Source organism: Scyliorhinus torazame, chromosome 15 (genome assembly GCF_047496885.1).
Source record: "Scyliorhinus torazame isolate Kashiwa2021f chromosome 15, sScyTor2.1, whole genome shotgun sequence".
In the NCBI taxonomy this organism is placed as follows: domain Eukaryota; kingdom Metazoa; phylum Chordata; class Chondrichthyes; order Carcharhiniformes; family Scyliorhinidae; genus Scyliorhinus; species Scyliorhinus torazame.
The window spans coordinates 93542897-93561435 of NC_092721.1; the positions used below are offsets into that span (position 1 = coordinate 93542897).

The 18539-nt window shown below is 49.8% G+C and overlaps 1 protein-coding gene across 4 annotated transcripts in view; it reads left to right on the forward strand.

Annotated features, from left to right (window-relative positions):
- slc36a4 (solute carrier family 36 member 4) overlaps positions 1 to 18539 on the forward strand; it is a 434983-nt gene that overhangs the window by 202110 nt on the left and 214334 nt on the right. For all 4 annotated transcript variants that reach the window (XM_072476443.1, XM_072476444.1, XM_072476441.1 and 1 more), the window contains one exon: positions 17758 to 17927. In XM_072476443.1, coding sequence (XP_072332544.1) covers positions 17758 to 17927 — 170 coding nt within the window. The remainder of the gene's footprint in view (positions 1 to 17757; positions 17928 to 18539) is intronic.

Below are 18539 nucleotides of genomic sequence, written 5' to 3' on the forward strand. Positions count from 1 at the left end.
GGTTTGACTTTGGCTGGGATGTGTGCTGAATTTTTCAAACGGGATATCTGGGTTTCTACTGTTGTCCTCGTTCATCTCACAGCTATTGCAAATATCTAAACAATTCTCCCTTACCCACAATAATATGTGTTTAAATAAAAGCAGAAACGTTTTAAAACACTCAGCGGTCCAAATTACTGCTTCAGAGCTGAAGAGTGATAGAAGGATGTGTTGGCTTTATATGTGGAGAAGGTGACCCAGAATTGAAGTTCAGAGATAGGTGGACGTTCAGGAGAGATTGACAAAGATGTAATTGACAGAAAATGGTAGTGTTGAAGACAGTCAAGAAAATCTGTCAGGGTGATCCAAGAAATTTTAGTATTTTCCATTGGTAATATTCTGTTCATGTTTTTAAGCCGGTGTGAGTGGTAATTAAAGCAGGAGATGAGTGGCTGTGTGAATTTAAACTGTGAGTTTGATGCGCTAATGAGCTCAGCAAGACTTCAAATAGATGTTTACCTAAAGCATTTTAGTAGGGATGAATAGAGACCACAAAAAGGTTTAAAGGGGTGTGATAAAAAGGCTAACGTATACCAGGTTGAAGTCCAACAGGTTTGTTTCAAATCACTAGCTTTCGGGGCACTGCTCCTTCCTCAGGTGAATCCTTCCTCATTCACCTGAGGAATAAGCAGTGCTCCGAAAGCTAGTGATTGAAACAAACCTGTTGGACTTTAACCTGGTGTTGTAAGACTTCGTATTGTGCTCACTCCAGTCCAACGCCGGCATCTCCACATCAAGATGAAAGAAAGATGTCATAGGTAAGATATGAATAAAGTGAGCTTATTTTTGTTTTAAATTCTAAAATCTAACGCAAACAGATGTTAATCAATTCTGGATTCTTTCTATAGAAATTGGGTAGTCATAATCTTTATTGTCACAAGTAGGCTTACATTAACACCGCAAGTTACTGTGAAAAGCCCCTAGTCACCACACTACGGCACCTGTTCGGGTACACGGATGGAGAATTCAGAATGTTCAAATTACCTAACAGCACATCTTTCGGGACTTGTGGGAGGAAACCGGAGCACCCAGAGGAAACCCACGTAGACACTGGGAGAACGTGCAGACTCCGCACAGACAGTGACCCGAGCCGGGAATCGAATATGGGATTCTGGCGCTGTGAAGCACCAGTGCTAACCACTGTGCTACCATGCCGCAAAGAGATCAAAAGGAACAAGCGTATTTAAGGGGATACTGAAACCTATGAAGGTAGCTGTTTTAAATCTCTGCTAACTTCAGGAATAGTTGGTTAATTCCCAGCAAACAGTGTGAACAAAGTCAGATTTGAAAAGCAAACTGCTGATTAACCTCAGAAACAACCCCAACAGAAATAAAGGCACTGTGTGGTAAAAGTTACTGGATTTTTAGAAATCTTTAAACTAAAAAGATGTTTGTTAACAGATTGGAGAAGGTTAGCTCTGAAAGTAGTTAAATTAAGGTTGTTTAGAACTGTTTAAAGTATTGACACTGTGGAACCATTGCCTTATCTTGAATGCAATTCTTTAATTGTGTTTTTTTTCCACATCTCTTAATAAACACTTATTTTGCTACAACATTCTCAAGTCATTGGACATCATTTCTGGATTTCACAACCTCTCCTTGTACTGTACAAATGTGAGGGCAGCTGTTTCAAGTTTCCCTTCTGGGATTTGAACAGCTTGGCATTTACCATCTGCTGCCTCTTTAATAAGGCTAAAGAAGGTGCTAACATTGGTGCAAAGGTAGAGGAGCAGAATGTGTTAACAGCAAAACAAGGGTCAGCACTCCATGAAAGCAAAACAAGTTACAGATGGTCCTGTGAGCTGACTGGAGTGGGGAGGGTGTGTGGATCCATTAAGCCTCAATGGCAACCATGTGCGCGGTTGCAGGGAGCAGATAAAGAGCAGCTGTGAATGGAGAATCAGCAATCTCGAATGTGGAGACGAACACCGTCTCATGGTCCTGGGAGAGACTGAGCTTCAGAAGGTGAGTGCATTCCAGATTGCTGCAGGATACTCTGGGGAAAACTCTGTGGGGCTGAGCCAGATCAAAATATGATCTGTCCGGTTGCTAATCCTGAAGTCTGGTGCCTTGCCTTCACGTTCAGAAGAGTGCTCCAGAACTCAACCTGGAGCTGAATGGTCTAAAAAGGCCTACAGGTCCATGTTTTCCCAACACTTTTTGTTTTTATTAAAGCTAAATTCAGGTGTGGGATGTGTGGGGAGTGGTGAAATGGTTGTGCAAGGACAGGGGCAATGCAACCAGTGAATGGAGAGTTAGAAAGGGATGCAATTGGGGAGTGAAATGCATCCCCATCTCACACAGAGCAATGTTTTCTCAAGGTGCACCCAGGTGCGGCCCTCTAGAAATCTTGAATGTACTCTGCATTGAAATAAGCAGGGCACTTTTGTGATATTTAAAATGAAAGTTGCAATTGCACCAAAAGCAGTGCTGAGGAGTTTTTAGCCCGCCAGTACAAAATAAATTGAAGGAAACAATAAGAGAGGGGAATCGCAATGTTGTAGGAATGAAAGATGTTAGAGATGGCGATCGCCATGTCCATTTTAGAAATTAAACACAATAATGAACACTAAAACAGGATAAGAAACAGGCAAAGGAAGGGGTGAAAGTAATTTATGAGATTTGATTCTTGGCTTGGGATTGAGTAGGGTGCCAGCATCATGAACAATCTGGTTCAGCCTGAGGCAAAGGCCAAGGAGGGGGAATGGAATCAGTTGGGCATTTTTGTGGCAGAACCAAAGATGATGACTTCAGTCATCTTTCTTAAACAAAATTGTCCCTCATGCAACAAATATATCAGACAAGTGGTCTGTCAATACAAAGTGAAGGGATTGCGAGAGGTTGTGGTGATGTAGAGCTTCAACTGTGCAATCTGATGAGTTTTCCTTTCTTCAAGGTTCATGATACGGGCACTAATAGAATAGAATTTACAGTGCAGAAGGAGGCCATTCGGCCCATCGCGTTTGCAGGCCCTTGGAAAGAGCACCCACTTAAGCCCACACCTCCAACCTATCCCTGTAACCCAGTAACTCCACCCAACCTTTTTGGACACCAAGGGCAATTTAGCATGGCCAATCCACCTAACCTGCACGTCTTTGGACTGTGGGAGGAAACCGGAGCACCCAGAGGAAACCCACACAGACACTGGGAGAACATGCAGACTCCGCACAGACAGTGACCCAAGCCGGGTATTGAACCTGGGACCCTGGAGCTGTGAAGCAACTTTGCTAATCATTGTGCTACCATGCTGCCGTAAGTTGACAACTTCACAAAAGTCAAATGAAGAAATATAAGTAGCAGGGTAATTCACTATTTAAATATTGTAAAAAGGCTGAAAGCCTCATATTTAACATAATTTGCAGGATTAACCCTGTGGTGGCTGGATTTCTCTGTCCTTAGGAAGCCTGAAGGCAGCCGAAAATAGCTCTGGGGAACAAGTGTGTGCGCTTACAGTGGTGCTTATGGACCAGGGGAATGTATGGGTGCTTCCCAAAGTCCACCAAGCCACCACCTTTTTTGCTATTGGAACAGATCTCCCCATCCAAAATTCCATCTCTGGATTCCTTACTCACTACTCAATGGAGTTAGGTGGATTTTTGGGTCGGAAATCTGTTTAAAAGAAAATACTGGATGTGTTAAAACTCTGCACAGCGTTGTGAACCAAAGCTCCTCCACTGCTTCCCCACAACCTGCCCCCATCAATATCGGGGCCTATGTGCTTGCTTCAAACAAAATCCGGTTCTCCAGTCTTAAAGGGCTCCACGATGAGTCATCATTCATTTCATTGACTCCCAAGACCATTTCTGCCTTTTCTTCGAGCAGGGGAGAAAAGTACACAATTATGTTTTTCCAATTAAGAGGCAATTTAGCGTGGCCAATCCACCTACCATGTACATCTTTGGGTTGTGGGGGTGAAACCCACGCAGACACGAGGAGAATGTGCAAACTCCACACGGACAGTGACCCAGGGTCTGGATCCAAAACGGGTCCTCAGCGCCGTAGGCAGCAGTGCTAACCACTGCGCGACCGTGCGCCCTTTGAGCAGTTTTTCAGAATTTTGCTTGAATACTGTCCATACCTCATCCCCTGAGGGCTCCCTATCATGGTGCATTGGGTTGGATAGTGACAATACTAATTGTAGTATAGTTCATTCTACTCTTTAAAGAAGTCTGGGTAAACATTCTTAACTCTGTCTGATACCATTGCCGGAATACTGATAAAAGATAAGAGCTTCCACATGATTAATTTAATTTGTAAGAACTGAGATAGCTGAATTCATTGGAGACTGTGTTTTCAAGAGATTGAATGCAATTTTTTTTTTAGCATATTCCATTTTAATTGGTTGTTGTGGGAATATGGCTGTGTGCAATCTTGTGGGCTGCAGTTTTTACTGTTTTTATTAATGAAATTAACTTAGTTTAGACATATTGCTACCAAAACCTCGACATAGTTCCAGTGTTTAAAGTGAGATTGAGTTTATTCTATAATTTAAAAAATAATTTTTAACTGCTTCTTGTTGAGCAATAATAGTTTTGATGTTTTGTTTGCCCTTTGCACTCCACTGAAGGTTAGCATCAACTTTGGCAATGAAAGAACTAATTATGCGTGACTGCAATTTGGGAATTATGAAATGCTTATGACTCAGTCCCTTGATCTGAATCTGTTAGGGAGCAATTTGTAGAGTTACTAGACAATGGAAACTAATTTTTGTTTTTAAAATTAATGGTTTAAAGAGAATTACACACGATAATGCAGTGTTCTTCAAACTTTTTTTCCGGGGGCCCATATTTACCAGCCGGCCGACCTGCGCGACCCACGCCGGCCGACCTGCGCGACCCACGCCGGCCGACCTGCGCGACCCACGCCGGCCGACCTGCGCGACCCACGCCGGCCGACCTGCGCGACCCACGCCGGCCGACCTGCGCGACCCACGCCGGCCGACCTGCGCGACCCACGCCGGCCGACCTGCGCGACCCACGCCGGCCGACCTGCGCGACCCACGCCGGCCGACCTGCGCGACCCACGCCGGCCGACCTGCGCGACCCACGCCGGCCGACCTGCGCGACCCACGCCGGCCGACCTGCGCGACCCACGCCGGCCGACCTGCGCGACCCACGCCGGCCGACCTGCGCGACCCACGCCGGCCGACCTGCGCGACCCACGCCGGCCGACCTGCGCGACCCACGCCGGCCGACCTGCGCGACCCACGCCGGCCGACCTGCGCGACCCACGCCGGCCGACCTGCGCGACCCACGCCGGCCGACCTGCGCGACCCACGCCGGCCGACCTGCGCGACCCACGCCGGCCGACCTGCGCGACCCACGCCGGCCGACCTGCGCGACCCACGCCGGCCGACCTGCGCGACCCACGCCGGCCGACCTGCGCGACCCACGCCGGCCGACCTGCGCGACCCACGCCGGCCGACCTGCGCGACCCACGCCGGCCGACCTGCGCGACCCACGCCGGCCGACCTGCGCGACCCACGCCGGCCGACCTGCGCGACCCACGCCGGCCGACCTGCGCGACCCACGCCGGCCGACCTGCGCGACCCACGCCGGCCGACCTGCGCGACCCACGCCGGCCGACCTGCGCGACCCACGCCGGCCGACCTGCGCGACCCACGCCGGCCGACCTGCGCGACCCACGCCGGCCGACCTGCGCGACCCACGCCGGCCGACCTGCGCGACCCACGCCGGCCGACCTGCGCGACCCACGCCGGCCGACCTGCGCGACCCACGCCGGCCGACCTGCGCGACCCACGCCGGCCGACCTGCGCGACCCACGCCGGCCGACCTGCGCGACCCACGCCGGCCGACCTGCGCGACCCACGCCGGCCGACCTGCGCGACCCACGCCGGCCGACCTGCGCGACCCACGCCGGCCGACCTGCGCGACCCACGCCGGCCGACCTGCGCGACCCACGCCGGCCGACCTGCGCGACCCACGCCGGCCGACCTGCGCGACCCACGCCGGCCGACCTGCGCGACCCACGCCGGCCGACCTGCGCGACCCACGCCGGCCGACCTGCGCGACCCACGCCGGCCGACCTGCGCGACCCACGCCGGCCGACCTGCGCGACCCACGCCGGCCGACCTGCGCGACCCACGCCGGCCGACCTGCGCGACCCACGCCGGCCGACCTGCGCGACCCACGCCGGCCGACCTGCGCGACCCACGCCGGCCGACCTGCGCGACCCACGCCGGCCGACCTGCGCGACCCACGCCGGCCGACCTGCGCGACCCACGCCGGCCGACCTGCGCGACCCACGCCGGCCGACCTGCGCGACCCACGCCGGCCGACCTGCGCGACCCACGCCGGCCGACCTGCGCGACCCACGCCGGCCGACCTGCGCGACCCACGCCGGCCGACCTGCGCGACCCACGCCGGCCGACCTGCGCGACCCACGCCGGCCGACCTGCGCGACCCACGCCGGCCGACCTGCGCGACCCACGCCGGCCGACCTGCGCGACCCACGCCGGCCGACCTGCGCGACCCACGCCGGCCGACCTGCGCGACCCACGCCGGCCGACCTGCGCGACCCACGCCGGCCGACCTGCGCGACCCACGCCGGCCGACCTGCGCGACCCACGCCGGCCGACCTGCGCGACCCACGCCGGCCGACCTGCGCGACCCACGCCGGCCGACCTGCGCGACCCACGCCGGCCGACCTGCGCGACCCACGCCGGCCGACCTGCGCGACCCACGCCGGCCGACCTGCGCGACCCACGCCGGCCGACCTGCGCGACCCACGCCGGCCGACCTGCGCGACCCACGCCGGCCGACCTGCGCGACCCACGCCGGCCGACCTGCGCGACCCACGCCGGCCGACCTGCGCGACCCACGCCGGCCGACCTGCGCGACCCACGCCGGCCGACCTGCGCGACCCACGCCGGCCGACCTGCGCGACCCACGCCGGCCGACCTGCGCGACCCACGCCGGCCGACCTGCGCGACCCACGCCGGCCGACCTGCGCGACCCACGCCGGCCGACCTGCGCGACCCACGCCGGCCGACCTGCGCGACCCACGCCGGCCGACCTGCGCGACCCACGCCGGCCGACCTGCGCGACCCACGCCGGCCGACCTGCGCGACCCACGCCGGCCGACCTGCGCGACCCACGCCGGCCGACCTGCGCGACCCACGCCGGCCGACCTGCGCGACCCACGCCGGCCGACCTGCGCGACCCACGCCGGCCGACCTGCGCGACCCACGCCGGCCGACCTGCGCGACCCACGCCGGCCGACCTGCGCGACCCACGCCGGCCGACCTGCGCGACCCACGCCGGCCGACCTGCGCGACCCACGCCGGCCGACCTGCGCGACCCACGCCGGCCGACCTGCGCGACCCACGCCGGCCGACCTGCGCGACCCACGCCGGCCGACCTGCGCGACCCACGCCGGCCGACCTGCGCGACCCACGCCGGCCGACCTGCGCGACCCACGCCGGCCGACCTGCGCGACCCACGCCGGCCGACCTGCGCGACCCACGCCGGCCGACCTGCGCGACCCACGCCGGCCGACCTGCGCGACCCACGCCGGCCGACCTGCGCGACCCACGCCGGCCGACCTGCGCGACCCACGCCGGCCGACCTGCGCGACCCACGCCGGCCGACCTGCGCGACCCACGCCGGCCGACCTGCGCGACCCACGCCGGCCGACCTGCGCGACCCACGCCGGCCGACCTGCGCGACCCACGCCGGCCGACCTGCGCGACCCACGCCGGCCGACCTGCGCGACCCACGCCGGCCGACCTGCGCGACCCACGCCGGCCGACCTGCGCGACCCACGCCGGCCGACCTGCGCGACCCACGCCGGCCGACCTGCGCGACCCACGCCGGCCGACCTGCGCGACCCACGCCGGCCGACCTGCGCGACCCACGCCGGCCGACCTGCGCGACCCACGCCGGCCGACCTGCGCGACCCACGCCGGCCGACCTGCGCGACCCACGCCGGCCGACCTGCGCGACCCACGCCGGCCGACCTGCGCGACCCACGCCGGCCGACCTGCGCGACCCACGCCGGCCGACCTGCGCGACCCACGCCGGCCGACCTGCGCGACCCACGCCGGCCGACCTGCGCGACCCACGCCGGCCGACCTGCGCGACCCACGCCGGCCGACCTGCGCGACCCACGCCGGCCGACCTGCGCGACCCACGCCGGCCGACCTGCGCGACCCACGCCGGCCGACCTGCGCGACCCACGCCGGCCGACCTGCGCGACCCACGCCGGCCGACCTGCGCGACCCACGCCGGCCGACCTGCGCGACCCACGCCGGCCGACCTGCGCGACCCACCATTTTCTCTTACCTTGTTTGCTGCTGATAGAAATGGAGGAAATGGTTTTGGGTACCCTTTGGCCCTCGTACACGCTCCTCCAATGGAACCTGTTGGATGAAGGTGAAGCCTTCCGGTGTCGGAAAGCATGGAGTCTCCATCTGTCCAAAGTTCTGCATTTTTGTCCTGTAAAATTTTATCAAATAAACCCCCCCCCCCCGAACTTGTAAAAAAATAAAATAAAATGAGTAAATTAAATGAAAAAAATAAAACTTAAATGGATAAAATAAATGAATAAATCCCCTCCCCCCCGAACTTGTAAAACAGAAAGCAGAGACCGTTTCAAAAAAAAAAAAAAGCGGCCGCACTGCACATGCGCGCCGATGATCTGGCACGCATGCGCAGTGCGGCCGCATTTATTTTACATGCTTGCGGCCATTTTGAAGGCCGCTTGCAGCCGGCGTTATTAAAAGCCGGCTGCTGTGGCTATTGCGCACAGATTTGCGTGATTGGGAGCGCTGCGATGGATGGCTCCGCGACCCTCCCGACACCCGCCCGTGACCCACCCGTGGGTCGCGCCCCCGAATTTGATGATGCCTGCGATAATGTGAAGTTCGCATTTTTTATAGATCCTTCTACGTGTTAAGCACCAATTGTTGGGACTTGAATTTTACAAGTGTCAAATACAAGAACAAAGAACAAAGAAATGTACAGCACAGGAACAGGCCCTTCGGCCCTCCAAGCCCGTGCCGACCATGCTGCCCGACTAAACTACAATCTTCTACACTTCCTGGGTCCGTATCCTTCTATTCCCATCCTATTCATATATTTATCAAGATGCCCCTTAAATGTCACGATCGTCCCTGCTTCCACAACCTCCTCCGGTAGCGAGTTCCAGGCACCCACTACCCTCTGCATAAAAAACTTGCCTCGTACATCTACTCTTAACCTTGCCCCTCTCACCTTAAACCTATGCCCCCTAGTAATTGACCCCTCTACCCTGGGGAAAAGCCTCTGACTATCCACTCTGTCTATGCCCCTCATAATTTTATATACCTCTATCAGGTCTCCCCTCAACCTCCTTTGTTCCAGTGAGAACAAACCGAGTTTATTCAACCGCTCCTCATAGCTAATGCCCTCCATACCAGGCAACATTCTGGTAAATCTCTTCTGCACCCTCTCTAAAGCCTCCACATCCTTCTGGTAGTGTGGCGACCAGAATTGAACACTATACTCCAAGTGTGGCCTAACTAAGGTTCTATACAGCTGTAACATGACTTGCCAATTCTTATACTCAATGCCCCGGCCAATGAAGGCAAGCATGCTGTATGCCTTCTTGACTACCTTCTCCACCTGTGTTGCCCCTTTCAATGACCTGTGGACCTGTACTCCTAGATCTCTTTGACTTTCAATACTCTTGAGGGTTCTACCATTCACTGTATATTCCCTACCTGCATTAGACCTTCCAAAATGCATTACCTCACATTTGTCCGGATTAAACTCCATCTGCCATCTCTCCGCACAAGTCTCCAGACAATCTAAATCCTGCTGTATCCTCCGACAGTCCTCATCGCTATCCGCAATTCCACCAACCTTTGTGTCGTCTGCAAACTTACTAATCAGACCAGTTACATTTTCCTCCAAATCATTTATATATACTACAAAGAGCAAAGGTCCCAGCACTGATCCCTGTGGAACACCACTGGTCACAGCCCTCCAATTAGAAAAGCATCCCTCCATTGCTACTCTCTGCCTTCTATGGCCTAGCCAGTTCTGTATCCACCTTGCCAGCTCACCCCTGATCCCGTGTGACTTCACCTTTTGTACTAGTCTACCATGAGGGACCTTGTCAAAGGCCTTACTGAAGTCCATATAGACAACATCTACTGCCCTACCTGCATCAATCATCTTAGTGACCTCCTCGAAAAACTCTATCAAGTTAGTGAGACACGACCTCCCCTTCACAAAACCGTGCTGCCTCTCACTAATACGTCCATTTGCTTCCAAATGGGAGTAGATCCTGTCTCGTAGAATTCTCTCCAGTAATTTCCCTACCACTGAAGTAAGGCTCACCGGCCTGTAGTTCCCGGGATTATCCTTGCTACCCTTCTTAAACAGAGGAACATCATTGGCTATTCTCCAGTCCTCCGGGACATCCCCTGAAGACAGCGAGGATCTAAAGATTTCTGTCAAGGCCTCAGCAATTTCCTCTCCAGCCTCCTTCAGTATTCTGGGGTAGATCCCATCAGGCCCTGGGGACTTATCTACCTTAATATTTTTTAAGACACCCAACACCTCGTCTTTTTGGATCACAATGTGACCCAGGCTATCTACACCCCCTTCTCCAGACTCAACATCTACCAATTCCTTCTCTTTGGTGAATACTGATGCAAAGTATTCATTTAGTACCTCGCCCATTTCCTCTGGCTCCACACATAGATTCCCTTGCCTATCCTTCAGTGGGCCAACCCTTTCCCTGGCTACCCTCTTGCTTTTTATGTACGTGTACGTACACATTTATTTCTTTTGGGTTTCATTCATGTGACTTATGCTTTTGAAATATTCATGATCAATAAAAATCAACAGTTTTTGAAAGACTTGGCATCTGGTCTAATTTCAATAAACGTGCAGAATTCTACATGCATATTTAGTGACAGTTAAATTGATTAGTTCAAACTGAATAGCTGTCACTCGAAGACAATAGACAATCTGCACTAAGTGGAGGATCTACTTCAAATAAACTGCCAGCGAAGTTTCTGAATTACATTTCTTTAGCACAACATAATTTGCATGATCTAGACCAGGTGTCATTTGAGCCTTTGGTTGCCTGCTTGTTCCCTTCTCCTTTCACTCCAACAATGTTTTTCCTCTCTATATACTTCTACTTCTCCCATTTGTTCTTTTAAAATGTTTGAAATTTAAAGAAAGTCAAGGATGCAAAAAACGCATTTGTTGCATAAAAGCTGTCTCTCTTAGTAACTGAGAGTTCACTCGCAGTTTCGTTTTCTGGCAAAGCCGTTGTAGAGCACCTTTTCGTTGGTACCTGATACTGATTACAGACCATCATATAAATGTGGGCTTTTGTGGTTTCAATTCAGAAAAGGAGAGATATTGAATGGCTTATCAGGAAAAGAACAAGAGAGTTGATTTAAAAAAAAAAAAAAAAAATTGTCCTTGGGATGTGAACATCCCCCTTGCAAGGCCAGCATTTGTTGCAAATTCCTAATTGCCCCCTTAGACACTGGTGGCAGTCGTGCTGTCTTCTGGAATCACTGCTGTCCATGCAGTTTAGGTACACTGTTCGTGCTTATAGAGAGAGTGTTCTCGGTTTTGACCCAACAGCAGTGAAGGAACGGCGATGCAGTTCTAAGTCAGGATGTTGTGTGACAGGGAGGGAACATGCAGGTAGTGGTGTTCTCATACGTCTGCTGCCCTTGTTCTAGGTGGTAGAGGTCGTGGGTTTGGAAAGTGCTGTCAAAGGAATCCTGGTGAATGGCTGAAATATACCTTATTGATAGTGCCCAATGCTGCCACTGGGAGTGAATGTTTAAGCTGATGAATGGGCTGCTTTATTCTGGGTAGCGTTGAGCTTGAGTGATATTGGAGCTGTCCTTACCTAGGAATGTGGCAAATATTCCTTCACACTCCTGACGTGTTGGTTGTAGAAGGTGGACATGCTTTGGGGAGTCGGGAGGTGAGTTACTCACCACAGAATTCCCAGCCTCTGACCTCTTCTGTTACCGTATTTGTATGACAGCCCCAGTGAAGTCTCTCAATAGTAATGCCCAGCATGTTGATGGTGGGGGTTAATGCATTGAATTGTAAGGGGAGATGGTTAGATCCCTGGTTCTGTGCTCACCCACAAGTGGAAACATCCTTGCCATATCTACCTTGTCAAGACCATTCAGGACTTTATATTTCAATCAAGTTGCCCCCCCCCCCCCACTCTTCCAAACTCCAATGTTACCCCCAGAACCATGAACATTTATTTTCTGCAATAATCTTTGATGTGGTACCCTTTCAAATACCTTCTGGAAATCTAAGTACGGTACATCTACAGGCTCTCCATTATTCACAGCACCTGTTACCGCTTCAAAGAGCTCCAATAAATTGGTTGAATGTTATCCTTTTCACAAAACCATGCTGACTCAGGTTGAAAGGGTTGTTAAGAAGGCGTATGGTGTGTTAGCTTTTATTGGTAGAGGGATTGAGTTTCGGAGCCACGAGGTCATGTTGCAGCTGTACAAAACTCTGGTGCGGCCGCATTTGGAGTATTGCGTGCAATTCTGGTCACCGCATTATACGAAGGATGTGGAAGCATTAGAAAGGGTGCAGAGGAGATTTACCAGAATGTTGCCTGGTATGGAGGGAAGATCTTATGAGGAAAGGCTGAGGGACTTGATGCTGTTTTCGTTAGAGAGAAGAAGGTTAAGAGGTGACTTAATTGAGGCATACAAGATGATCAGAGGATTGGATAGGGTGGACAGTGAGAGCCTTTTTCCTTGGATGGTGATGTCTAGCACGAGGGGACATAGCTTTAAATTGAGGGGAGATAGATATAAGACAGACGTCAGAGGTAGGTTCTTTACTCAGAGAGTAGTAAGGGTGTGGAATGCCCTGCCAGCAACAGTAGTGGACTCGCCAACACTAAGGGTATTCAAATGGTCATTGGATAGACATATGGACGATAAGGGAATAGTGTAAATGGGCTTTAGAGTGGTTTCACAGGTCGGCGCAACATCGAGGGCCGAAGGGCCTGTACTGCGCTGTTATGTTCTATGTTCTATGACTCTTCCCGATTACTTTGCGTTTTTCTAAGTGCCCAGCTAAAACCTTCTTAATGATTGATTCTAAAAACTTCCCATGACAGACATCTGTAGTTTCCTGTTTTATGTGTCCCTCCCTCCTTGATATATTCTATTTTCCAATTTGATGGAACCTTTCCAGAATTTCCACCTGTTCCACCTCCTGATTTACTGGAATGTTTTTTTCATCCTCAATAGTCAACACAAGCAAAATGTTTGTTCATTTCATCTACCATTTCCGTATTATCTACTATTAACTCTCTCCTGGCACTCCCTGGAGGACCACACTCACTTTGCTTTTTTTCCTTTTTAAATACTGTAGAAACTCTTGCTATTCATTTTTACTTTTCTAGCCAGCTTCCCCATATGCTGTAATTTCTTTCTACAGATTAACCTTCCAGTCATTCTGTTGTTCTTTATATTCTGACCAATCATCTGCTCTTCCCCTCATCTTTGCGACGTGATCTGAATTTTCCTTGATGCTTTCCTTAACTACTTTAGTTAACCCCAGATAATTGGTGCCCATTCCCCCCTTAGAATTGTCCTTTATAGTGGGAATATTATTATGAATATTTGGAAATATCCACTTAAATATCTGCCATTGCTTCTCTCTTAATCTGTCTTCTAATATAGTTTCTCAGTTCACTTCAGCTAGGTCAGCTTCTATGCCCACATAAGCTTAAAATACTAGTCTTAGACCCACACTTTTTCGCATAAATTTCGATCATGTGGTCATTGCTACTAAGGGGTGCTATTACTCTGAGGCTATTAATTAATGCTGTTAAATTACACAAGACAAATTCTAATATAACCTGCTCTAACTGGTTCCAGAATGTGCTGCTATCTCAAACGCATTCTTTGAACTCCTCATGCAGGTTACTACTGCCAATCTGATTTTTCCAGTTTATGTATAGATTGAAATCACCTATCATTGTTAACATCCTTTTATCAGAAGTACCCAATATTTCACCTTGTATACTTTGTCTTACATTGTGGTTACTGTTCGGGGGTCTGTAGACTACTCCCACTAGTAACTTGTTTCCCTTACTATTCCTCATCACCAGCCAAACTGATTCTACATCATGATCTCCTGACCAACGTCATCTCTATCTATTGCACCAATGCCATCTTGATTAACAGTGCTAGAGCACCACCATCACCTCACTTCTGATTCTTCTTGAACGTCATGAACCAGGATCCAATCCTTGTCGCCCTGCAGCCACACTCTGTAGCTATCAGATAATATTTATTTACTTCAATGTGTGCTATTAATTCATTTACTTTGGCAAGAGAGAACCATTGATTATACCTTCAGATGCACTGATAGCCACCTTCTATCTCCTAAGGTGAACAATGGATTTTGACCAGTGGCATAGAAGCTAGCCTGCAACTGACTCATTAATCAGCAGCATCACATGACCCCTAAGCTTTTAGCCTTTGGAAAACTTTAATATTACATTCTAGCAACTCCGTTTGCTGTTTAACCTCCACCCTGCAAAGAACTCCAGGCTGACCAACAGCCTGCATCACGTCCAATCCTTCTTGATGCCTGTTTCTCTGGAAGATTCCTGCCATTGCCTTCTAAACAGACCAAGTCTCTTTATACCAAACTCATCTCACTGCATCACTATAAGCTTTAAAGGAATTCTGCAATTCCAGTTTAAGCTGGCTGAACCCATCTGAAATATAACTCCTAGTAAAGGACCCCTCACTGGACTCTTGACTTTCTGGACTCTAGCAATAATGTGAACTGATCTATATCTGTTGCTATTTCTCTTTTAAGTTATTCATAGTTGCAAAAATTCCTCTTTCCTATCTTCTTACTGTGTGCTTGTGAGTATGAAGCTGCTACCATTCACCTGGGTTTGAATATATGAATAAGTCACACTCCTGATTTAAAGAGCCTTTGCTGCCAATCACTTTAAAATTGGCATCACAAACCGGGTTTTAAAAAATCCAAACATATCCACGTACGGACACAGTGAGAAAATAAAAAAGTTCAGGTTTGTCTCTCGCTTGTCCGTGACAATAGGATCTTTCCCTGGCTGGTGAGTTCAGAACCACCAGGGCACAATCTCAGGATCTGTTTTGAGTATTAGCGCAGGCTTGACTGCCTCAATGGCTGACCCCCACTCCTTTTTCCTATGTTTCTATATGGGTTAGGTTTTCCTCTCATGTTGGTTTTTCACTTTCTGGCACAGGTCCAGACTTGCAGGTATATCTTTAAGACTTGGTCAGTCGTGGTGCTAAAGAGCACTTGAAACCCCTGCCCAGAGACCATTCTGTGCCTTTTCTGCCATATGTTCAACATGGAGGACTACTAATTCTTGAGTTGAGGAATAGTGGTAGGTGGTGATCAGTAGGAGATTTCCTTGCCCATGTTTGACCTGAAGCTATGAGAATTTATAGGGTCTGCAGGCAATGTTGTGGACTCCCAGAGTCACTTCTACCTGATTGTGCACTACTGCGACGCTACTTCTAGTGGGTCTTTTCAGTCAGTGGAATACAATATCAAGAGGATCATGGGTGGCACGGTGACACCGTGGTTAGCACTGCTGCCTCACAGTGCCAGGGACCTGGGTTCGATTCCGATCTCGGGTCTGCGTGGGTTTCCTCCCACAGTCCAAAGATGTGCAGTGTGCAGGTTAGGTGGATTGGCCATGCCAAATTGCCCCTAGGTGGCGTTACGGGGATGGGATGGAGGATTTGGCCTAGGTAGGGTGCTCTTTCAGAGGTTTAGTGCAGACTCAATAAGTCAAATGGCTTCCTGCACTGTAGGGATTCTGATTCTATGAGAAATAGGAGCAAAAGTAGCCCATTTGGCCCATCAAGTATCTGCTCCACCATTTGATTAGATCATGCCTGATGTGATTGTGGCTTCAACTTCGCTTTCCTATCCCCCATAACATTCAACTTCATTGTTGATCAAAACCTGTCGAACCCGGCCTTATTCAATGACTCCACTTCCACTGCTCTCTGTGGAAGAGAATTTCAAAGACTATCACCCTTTAAGAAAATCCACCTCATCTCTATCTTAAGTGGGAGATCCCTTGTTTTGAAACTGTGGCCAGTGCTAGATTCCTCCATGAGTGGAAACATCCTCCCAGCATCTTTTCTGTCAAACCCCCTTAGAATCTTGTATGTTTCAATAAAATCACCTCATTCTTTTCGACTCAACCTTTCATCATAAGACAAATCCTTCTCCCAGTATCAGCCTAGTGAACATTCTCTGAACTGCTTCCAATGCAAGTATAATCCTGCCCATAGGATGGTGAACAAAACTACGCCATGCTACAAGTGCGGTCTCACCAATGCCTTGTACATCTGTAGTAAGACTTTCTTTCTTTTATACTTCATCCCCTTACAGTAAACACCAACATTTCATCTTCTTTCCTAATACTTGCTACACTTGCATGCCAACTTTCATATGGAAGGAAATCCAGATCTCTCTCTGCTGCAGCCCACTTAAATAATATTCTACTCTTTTTTTTCTTTCTGCCAAAGTGGACAACATATTTTCCCACATTCTACTCCATTTACCAATTGTATTTACTTCATCCATCTATATCCCTTTGCAGACTCTTTGTTTCTTCATAAATTGCTTCACTACCAATCTTTGCATTTTCAAATTTGGCTATAATGTAGACAATCCAAGTCATTAATATAGGTCATAACTAGCTGAGTTCCCAACACTGATCTTTTGAGGTACTCCTTTAAGTTATAGTTTGCCAACCTGAAAATGATCCTTTTATTCCGACTCTCTGTGTCCTGTTAGTTTGCCGATCCTCTATCCACCTGGAGGTGTTAATATATCACCTCTAACACTGATTGTACTATGATTTTCTAAGTGCTCTGTTACTTGCTCCTTAATATATTTTAGCATTTTCCCAAAGGACCTATATAGTTCCTGCTTTCTGTCTCCCTCCTTTGTTGAACAGTGCTTTCCAAAACGCTGGAATTTGGAAAGTTTGGAACATCCACTATCTCAGCAGCCACTTGCTTTAAAACCCAGGATGTAAACCATCAAGTCCAGAGGACTGCAGTCCCATTAGTTTATCTGATACTTTTTTCTAATGATTGTGCTTATTTTAAGTTCCTTCCCCCCCCCCCCCCCTTTTACCACCTGTTTCCTACTACTCTTCTACTATGAAGATGGATGCAAAATAATGACTCAATGTCTCTGTTGTTTCTTGTTCCATTATTATCTTCCCGTCTTAACCCTCTAAGAGACAAATGCTCACTTTAGTTACTCTGTTCCTTTTTATATTCTTGTAGAAGATTTGACCTTTTATTTTAATATTTCTTGCTAGTTTTCCTTCAATTTCTCTCCTTCTGTTTTTTTCAGTTTCAATGTTTTTCCAAATCTTCTGGGCTACCATTAATCTTTGAGGCATTTCACATCTTTTCTTTAAATTTAATACCTAACCTTTATTAACTGATTTTGGGATGAAGAGAAAAGAGGTCATTATCATGGATGAAACCCCTTTCTTGCATTTTTATTTCTTTCATAGTTAGAAATCTTGTTACAATATTCTTGTTCCAAAGTTCTTATATATTTGCAACAGTAACACAAAACTGTTTTATTACGTTCCAGCATCACAGACCTGTTGTGCCCTTGTGACGTGTCATTACTTCTTCTCTAGGTTATACCAACTGGTGAAAATCCTTTACTCCTTTGGGATCTTGATAACTTACACAATCCAGTACTATGTCCCAGCAGAGATCATTCTTCCAGCTGTTTCTGCACAAGTACCTCAGAGATGGAAGCTACTTTGCGATCTTGTCGTCCGAACTCTGCTTGTTTGTCTAACCTGTGAGTAAATTCACGATTCTTAAGAAAAATCCAACTGCCTGCCCATTGTGAGTTTGAAAAAGCCTGAAACATTATTGCCGAATGAACATTGTTTCCGAAGATTGTCCTTTGTGGGTTTCCTTTTAAAACTAGGAATACAGAAATTTGTTTAGAACATCAGGACGGATTCTTTTTTTTTTTACCGGCCCCTTCTGACTGAGAATTATTTTGGATGATAAGGTAATGATTTCACTGTGTACTGGCATTTCCACAAAAGTTTGCTCCTGAAAAGTCAGTCTTCGCAGTTTCTCTGTAACTTTCAGTTCCTTGAAATTCCAAGATTGTGGGATGCTTTTGGGAAGTTGAATTTCTAAGTGCTTAAGAGTCACAGAATCGTGACGATGGCCTGTTCTCCTTACGAACATGACTCCCATGTTAGTGGCAGAGGATCACAAATTACCCCTTTAGCGTACTGCATCAGTTGTTGCTGCAAGGCGATCACCTTGTTTGAAATTATAAACTTGATTAAAACAGAGAATTGGAGGCAATAATGCAAAGAAAAAAACAAATGTAATTGGGACAAATAAAACTTGACTGCATGAATAATAGGTTTGGCTGTTAAATATTGCAGGA